Source organism: Austrofundulus limnaeus, unplaced genomic scaffold (assembly GCF_001266775.1).
Source record: "Austrofundulus limnaeus strain Quisiro unplaced genomic scaffold, Austrofundulus_limnaeus-1.0 Scaffold28, whole genome shotgun sequence".
NCBI lineage: Eukaryota > Metazoa > Chordata > Actinopteri > Cyprinodontiformes > Rivulidae > Austrofundulus > Austrofundulus limnaeus.
This window is the reverse complement of record NW_013952430.1, coordinates 845,995-854,782: the sequence shown is the minus strand read 5'-3', so window position 1 is coordinate 854,782 and position 8,788 is coordinate 845,995. Positions and strand designations below refer to the sequence as shown.

Below are 8,788 nucleotides of genomic sequence, written 5' to 3'. Positions count from 1 at the left end.
ATATATATATATATATATATATATATATTACATAGAGATTATTCAAGAATGGATCAGAATTTGTACTAAAAGGTGTTTTTCAGTGATTTATTGATCTGCCCTGGGAGGTCCATAGTCCTGTAGTCAGTTTGACCTGGCTTTTGGAAAGGGACAAAAATGAAAACAAATCCCAAAATAAGTGATTTAGAAATTAACAATGAAAGAGAAAGTGCAGCTGCTTGTTTGATTCACAGATCCGTCAGGCTGGTCTGACGTTACAAACAACAAATGTGGCATTGCCAGCATGACAAGTGGTTTGTCAACTGGATGTGGGCCAGGTCTGGCAATGATGGTTCTGTTTTTCAGATGGCATGTCACTACTGGCCCAGTTGTGGTTTAAACCAATCCACAACAGGTCCAGTTGTGGTTTGGTTTATGTGGTGCTGGCCCAAGCATGGACCACCCATGGCAAACCACATTTGTGCCCCCAAAGGGCTGTCATTTGTGGTATCTGGGCCGAGTACTGGAACACTGTGTGGGCCAGAACTGGGCCAGACAAATTTTGCTATGTGCGATGTTTCTGCCTGGACACGTAAATTAAAACAATCTGTTTGGAGAACTGTATGTTGTTCAAATAAATAAAAAGTTTTATGCGAAGTTTCAAAGTGGTTGACCGAAAATAAGAGAAGACAGTGGAAAATAAGAAAAAAGGAAATACATTTTAAATATAATTTTCATAGTTGACAATAATAAGATACGAGAAAAGCACTTTAACCTTATAAGACCACATTGCATTTAATAATGAGTATGTAAAACCACGTGGGTTCATGAATGTAGGGATCATTTTGCTCTTAATAGGTACAAAATAACAGCTGCTGGGTGCAAAGTGAGAGGTACAATTTGTCCAGTGCCTGTTTGAGGGGAAACAGAACAAACAGTAACGAGTTAAACATAATCCAAATTTGTTTCAGGATGTTTTCTCAGCCTCCAGGGACAAAAACAATCATCCTGACTCCAAAGACTAAGTGGGAGCTGTTGTTTTGACTCTACTGTATATCGCCAAACAAAATATCTTGTGAACAACTGGACACATTTTAATGAAACGATCAGAAAGTAATAATTGGACGCATATTTGTATTGGATTAACTGTTGGAGTCAAATCAATTCAAGATGGCCGCCACAGCTTATTGACTTTAAAGTTTCTGACGGTCAGTTTTACAGATATTGAGCTAAAAGTTGGTGTGGTAGTAGCTGACATTCATAACCAGTGGTGAACCAAGTCTATGTTCAGACCTTTGGTAATAACTGTTGGAGTCAGCCCTGTTTGTCTGTTAGCAAAATATCTCATGAAACAGTGGATGTTTTTTGATAAAACTCTCAGCAGATAATCATTGGAAGTATATTTAAAAGAATCACTTTTGGAAAAAAAAACCTTGGGAAAAAATGTCTATAACTCAGTCAACTGTACAGACATTAAACTAAAACCTGACATGATGGTAGCTGAAAGTCATCCCCAACACATTCTAGGAATGCTAAGATTTAAGCCAAATGGCAAAAACTACATAATTTTTCAAAATATCTCTTAGCTGAAAACTTTGGAATGAAAGGTGGTGGGCAACATGCATCCCTTTACTGAGTTCTGGATCTTTATTTTCTTTTAGTTATATTTCTTATAAAATGTTCGTATCAAATAGCAACTGTCCCATTCAAAGGTGTTCTCTGAAATTTAACTTGTCTTCTATCGGCACACAGGGATCGTACCACCACCGTGGTGAACGTGGAAGGGGATGCCCTGGGTGCAGGAATCCTCCACCACATCAACCAGCAGGAAGTGAAGCATCAGCAGAAGGAGGAGCTGGAGGAGGTGCGGGTGGAATCTACAGCCAACGTTCAGGCGGAGGAGGAGACATCGCCGCTCGTCATGCATCGAATCAAAGTCCCAGGGGCCGTGCCCGAAGCCATCGAGTCTGTCCTGTGAACCCGTTTAACCTTTGACATGTGCGATGTTGCTGCTCATGGGGCACCTGTCTGACCCAGTGTCCTTAAAAACAGCACAAACTATACAAAAACAACCCACAAATCACTGATGGTTTCAACTGTGAGGACAGAAACAGGCTGCAGGTAGAGTCTGTACGGTCTGAATCTTAACACATTTAGGAATGATTCATTTTTAATAATGTTTAGTTACAACTTGCTATTGGAAGAGTTTAGTTTTCAACATTGATGAAAACATGAGTATCATTCCCATTGATGTTCGAGATCGGTTTTCGTAACACTTACTGCCTTCCTTGTTTTAATTTCCAAACAGCGTTTAATACTTTTTATTATTAGACAGTCAAAAACAAATTTAACCATCAACTGCTGAATAAGTCAGTTATTTTCTAACTTAATATATTCCATGTGTGAGTTGGAAATGTAAATGAAATAACCCCAGATCAAGAGGTTTTGGATACTTCTGTCATATTGAAGATGGAGTTTTGTGGTTTCAAACTCTTAACTTGTATTTTTCCAGAATCCATCTGTGCAGGCTGCTGTTTGCTGACCATCAGCAGACAGAGGTCAAACATTAACTCTGCAAAGGTAAAGTGAAGTATTTGGCCTGATTTGAGAGCAAACCTCAGTGACAGATTGGCTCATCGTCCTGGTAAAACATTTTGAACATTGGACTATCTGAATGAGCCCATTCCCTTGATGTTCTCACGTAGGAAGGCCCATTTGTTTACAGGTCAACTGAAGATTGGCCTATTTCCATGTTTTTTAAACAGCTAAAACTGAAACCATGGAACAAAGTCTCCTTAAAAATATAGGACTTTGTCTTGCCATCTGAAGTTTAACGCATTATTTTTTTTGAGGGTAGTATCTCACTAGGCAACAACTGTTGCAGACTAGATGGTGAACGGTATTGATGGCAAAGTCTCTAAAATATCTCAAAAATGTTTAGGGGGTTCAGAATTTCTGAGTTGCAGAGGCTCACAGTCTTGTTGCTTGAACTTTGAACTTCTTGAACATTCTCGGCCTAGAATACACTTTTGCTAGGCATACACACAAAAATTATTGATATCTACGATTCAGCAGTAACAAAACACGGCCGTGTGGTTAATGGCTTTATCGCACACGCTAAAAAGTCTGCGAGACTGCAACAGAAAATGATTATATTTTCTTACAAATTTGAGTCTTTACCTTACCTCCAACAATTGCAGCTCAATGAAATACTACCTTTAGTTATATAAAAACACATTTTAGTTTTTTGCTAACTTCTTGTGAGATCTTTGTTTCCAAGAATGATTAAAATTAGTTTGTTATTTGAATGCTAGCTAACTAGCTAAAGTAGTGCTAACTTGTAGGGTCATCCCCATGTTACCCAGATCCCTATGTTTCCCCCGGTATAATCATCTGTTTCCTGGTACCTATATTTCCCAGATCCTTATGTAGCCCACTGGTACAACCATATCTATGTTAGCCGATACCTGTATTCCCTGGTAAAATGCCTGCACCTAAATTTAGTTGTATATTTAATTTGTTTCAAAAGACATTTGATGGGCGAGCCAAGCACATTTCATGAATTTCATTATTGACCACAGGAGAACATAGGTAATGTAGAACATGGGCACCAGGAAACTGGAACACAGGTACCCTGGAACATTGTAACACTGGAAAATAGGTACAGTGGAGCATTGGTACCATAGAACATTGGTACAGTGGTACATTAGTATCATAGAACATTGGTACAATGGAAAATTGGTAACCGTGGAATATTGGTACCATGGAACATGTGGAACACTGGTGCCATTGAACATGGGTAGAGTGGAACATGGGTACCATAGAACATTGATACACTGGAACATTGGAACACTGAAACATTGGTACCATGGAATATGGGTATAGTGGAACATAGATACCATAGAACATTGGTACACTGGAACAGTGATACCATGGAACATGGGTACCATAGAACATTGGTACCATGCAACACGGGTGCAGTGGAACATGGGTATCATGGAACATTGGTACCATGGAACACAGGTACAGTGGAACATGGGTACAGTGGAACATTGGTACTGTGGAACATAGGTACCATAGAACATTGGTACAGTGGAGCATGGGTACCATAGAACATTGGTATACTGGAACATTGGTACCATGAAACATGGGTACAGTGGAACATGGGTACTATAGAACATTGGTACCATGGAACACAGGCACAGTGGAACATGGGTACAGTGGAACATTGGTACTGTGGAACATAGGTACCATAGAACAATGGTACACTGGAACATCGATACCATGGAACATGGGTACCATAGAACAATGGTACACTGGAACATTGATACAATGGAACATGGGTACCATAGAACATTGATACCATGGAACACAGGTACAGTGGAACATGGTTACCATGGAACATGGTTACAGTGGAACATAGATACAGTGCAACATAAGTACTGTGGTACATACAGTACATACCTTGGAACATGCGTACAGTGGAACATGGGTATAGTGTGACATAGGTACTGTCACACATAGGTGACATGAAACATAGGTACCATGGAACATTGGTACTGTGGGAAATAGGTACTGGGGCACATAGGTACCAGGGAACAAAGGTATGAACCCCTAACTTTCAGCTAACAGCTTTAGATATAAGTTTTGTTATTTTAGCTGTTTGCTCAGAGCTAATACTTGTCTGCTGACACTACTAAGGTTCGTGTAACCTGACAAACTAAAAATGTACTGTAAAGAATTGATATTTAATGAATCATCTTCGAATTAAAGAAAAATTAGAATCAAGGGATTTTAAAGCCAACATGTTATTGAACTCTGAGTCATAAGTTGACTCTGTGAGAAGATCTAAACATTAGTGTCCAAGGACTGCAGATTTTTTTTATCGACCATCATGAAAACACTCCAGTCTCTTTTCAAAGGAAGAAACAAATCGGATGTTTAACTTGAGTTTTTCAGTAAAGTTCATGATGGTTGGTGTTAGGAAATCACATCGAGCCATTCACAGAAAATCATATGTTTATGCTCAGACACTGGACCAAAATATATAAAGAGTTCTTATTTTTTATTCTGGAGATCCATCCTCCATTTTATTTGGTGGGCAATTCACCTCCGCTGGCTCTTTTGTTTGTTAATGTTTGTGTGTGGCTGATTTTCAGTGGCGTCTCTGCTGTGCTGCATTAGTATTTTTCCCCCGATCGGGTTAAATGTGGATCAAAGTGAGCACGTCTTCTTCACACTTACCGTATATCTGTGACTCTGTAGGGGTCTGAGGTCCTCTAAAAGAGTCACTGCTCTGTTTGTTTTAATGTTCTTGGTGCTGTCTTTTTTTACGGGGTAAAATCTAGTGCCATAGCTGTTCATACTTTGCAGTTCAACAAGAAGCAAGCTGTGCCAAAACTCCCTGTTGGCTGGACTGAGCTGACCTTTGAGCTGGTGGCTCCCTCTGGTGGCTGTGAAAACACTAAACTAACTGTGGTAACATTTCTTATATACTTAATTTAATCTGTTATTGCCATAAATCTTGTGATGTTATTCTGTGAAGAACACTAAGATGTGATGGATCTGTTATTATTTTTAAGCCATTTGTTTTTCTGTGTCTGTTTCTGACGCAGTAAAAATAATCGTCAGATTTCTGCTTTAATTTGACATAGTGGATTTAATTTGTTTTTTCTCAGTATTACGTGTTTCATGGTCAGGTTTGACTGTTTTTGCTACAATAACATGTATTTACACCTGGTATGGAAAATGAATTTATGTATGTTTGGGTCATAATTTACCCTTTAAAATGTCTGTATGTCTCACACCTTCCAGTAAGCTAATAATTTCAGAATGTTCCTAATAGTTTGAATGTATTTTAATGATTTTTTTGTTAATAGTTTGTATTGCCTGTGCCGTGTCGCTGTCAAACTCTACAGCTGTCTGTGCTCTCAATCCTGCTGTCCGCCTTCAATAAACTGAACGGTTCTGTCATAAAATGTTCAGAAGGGTTAAATTCCTTTTCTTTTAATAGCCTTGACCACACGTGACAGTAGGCCTGTGACAGGGTATTTAATGGCACATTTCTCTTTCTAAAAGGGGGACGCAAAAACACAGTGAGATAGTGGTTTCAGACAGAAGTAAAACAACTTCAGGTCGTTCCGAAATGGGTTTAATTTTGCAGACTTTTATGATTAATAAGACAAAAAAACAAAGTAAAATAAAACACACAAACAAAAAACAACAACAGCACATGTACACATATGTCGTTATCATGAAAAAACCATGGAAAATTATAAAATGCAGAAAACGTCCGCTCTCGACTTCCGTACAAGTGGAAATGTTAAATGCTACATTGTACAGTCACTTAACGTTCCCTAAAGTTGTTGTACCCCAGATAATATGGCACACAAAGGCCTTCTGCACAATCCATTACAACACACACTGATTAACACTTGAATATTATCATACAAACATATTTTAACAAATATAGACATATACTATTCAAATATAGGCAGTTACTTTTAAACTTAGATTTAAGATGGTTGCAGCTATTGGCTAGAGGTGAATGCTAATATCAAGCCGATCTGATTATTAAAGGAGCCTATAGAAAGCTGTTTCATTCGAAATTAAATAAATAAATAAACACTATAATTAATAAAGTATTAATTCTATTCCAACAAATGAAAAAATTTCCACATGAAATAAAACAAAATCAAAATATTAAAACATTTCAGCATGTTATTTATTTATTACATATTTACTTATTTATTTATATTCAATTTAATTAATTAATAATTCATTCATTCATTCATTAACTAATTAAGTAATTCATTTATGATATGTAGTTGTTTTGTAAAGCTACTTTACATATTTCAGGGACTTTTATTAGTTCAGTGAACTTGTGTTCAAGAAACCAGTCTGAGATGATTCACGCTTTATGACATGGAGCATTATCCTGCTGGAAGCATCCATCAGAAGATGGGTACCCTGTGGTCATAAAGGGAAGAAAAGAAAATAATTGTATAGGTCTTCTGGACGGGTTCTTCTCTAATGAAACGTTTCGTCTCTCCTCCAAGAGACTTCTTCAGTCTGAGAGTTTCAGGCAAAAATCAGGCTTTTAAGCCCTGCCTCCATGTGACTGATACTCACATCATATGACTATCGTTGACACCTAATTAACACCTATTGTTAACAGGGGGTGGAGTGATGCTGGCAATAGCCCTGCTGTAGGAGGGGGACAACTGAAAACGGAGGCCTCCACCTCTGTTTAATGAAGGACGGTCTTTCTTCACAAAAATGGCTTCTTTTACTCCTCTCTCAAACCAACGTTCCTCTCTATCAAGAATGAGAACATCCTCATCTCTGAAAGAGTGACCGCTGGCCTGTAAATGAGTGAAAACTGCAGAGTTCTGGCCATTAGACGTAGCTCGTCTGTGTTGGGACATTCTTTTGAACAGTGGCTGCTTTGTTTCCCCGATGTATAGTTCTTTGACTATAACAAAATAGCTATGACTAAAACTATAACTTTTGATTTTTCACCTGGATTACTGAGATGCATCAGGACTGCCAGACTACAGATAAGCAGCAGAAGATGACATAATCATGATTACACATTGGTTCCAGACGTAACAGTGTAATGGTTTCATTGGTTCTGTTGGTTTCATAGCTAATCAAATACAATCCCAGTTAAACTATAGTAAATATAAAGTTTTTTTATAAAACATTTTTTAAAATTCTTGTACATTTAAAACCGAGTGTAATATTTAAATTAAAAACGAAGCGGAATTGCGTTGTGAGGCTGGGGAACAGTGACAGTAGTGAAAATTCCGACGGTCCTGAAAGCAGCAGGGATGATGCTTCAGATCCGTGGTACCTGTTAGCGGGAGGTTACCGGATCAGTACCGCCGCTCCTCGGTCATGCCTCACCTCTGGTAACACAGGCTGAGGACTCCCAGGCTCTTCGGAACCAAGACCCACTTCCGAACAGCGACATGACGACCCGGTCGGAGAGGGAAAAAGCCCAGAAACAGAATGAGCAGCACCAGGCCATCCTGTCCCAGCTGCTCAGGGAGACGGACAACAAGTACTGCGCTGACTGCGAGGCTAAAGGTGGGTCGAACCTCAGGTTCGGTCATTAACTAGCGGACGGGAAGGTGAAATGGTTCGGTTAAAGGCTGGGGAAGGGGCTCAGATGGTTCTCATTCATCCTTCTTGACCCGGTTCGTTTGTAAAAAAAAAAAAAACAAAACAAAAAAAAAAACGAGTTAATTTTATTAACGAACTGTGCTGTCATTTTGGTAGAAGACTTTAAGTTGTTATTTTATTTCAGGTAGAATAAGAATTCAAAATGAGCAGAGCGACATCTGTCCAAGTTGAGACAAAATTTATCAACATCCGCCCGTCGCTTTCAAAATAAAACAATTATAGCGTTTAGTTCAGGGGTGGGCCACCCTGGTCCTGGAGGGCAGCAGCCCTGCATGTTTTACTTGTTTCTCTGCTCCAACACACCTGATTTGAATGAACAGATGATTATCAGGCTTCTGCAGTACGGAGGACCAACACTGACATAATTAGAAATAAAAGCGGAAATATATATCCAACAAATAATATATTTTTGCAAAAATACGTAAAATGTAAATTATGTGCAAAAATATATTATTTGTTGGATATATAGTTGGAAAATAAATGTGAAAGTCAATTAAATTAAAACATGAGGTAAACCTCTCCTTTTGTACTTTAAATGGCACATTTTTACTGTATTTATTTATTTAGCTGTCTGTGTGTGTGTGTGTGTGTGTGTGTGTGTGTGTGTGTGTGTGTGTGTGTG

At 38.5% G+C, this 8,788-nt stretch overlaps 2 protein-coding genes across 2 annotated transcripts in view; both read left to right on the top strand.

The window, feature by feature from the left end:
• The window catches only part of slc1a4 (solute carrier family 1 member 4), a 23,531-nt gene extending 17,570 nt beyond the window's left edge, over positions 1-5,961 (top strand). Inside the window, exon 8 of the mRNA XM_014005035.1 lies at positions 1,732-5,961. Within this exon, the coding sequence (XP_013860489.1) occupies positions 1,732-1,957 (226 nt within the window). The 3' untranslated portion in view covers positions 1,958-5,961. The remainder of the gene's footprint in view (positions 1-1,731) is intronic.
• A 1,792-nt stretch (positions 5,962-7,753) lies between these two features.
• The window catches only part of smap1 (small ArfGAP 1), a gene marked incomplete at its 3' end in the record, with an annotated part of 111,771 nt that continues 110,736 nt past the window's right edge, over positions 7,754-8,788 (top strand). The window contains 1 exon segment of the mRNA XM_014005034.1: positions 7,754-8,070. Coding sequence (XP_013860488.1) covers positions 7,953-8,070 — 118 coding nt within the window.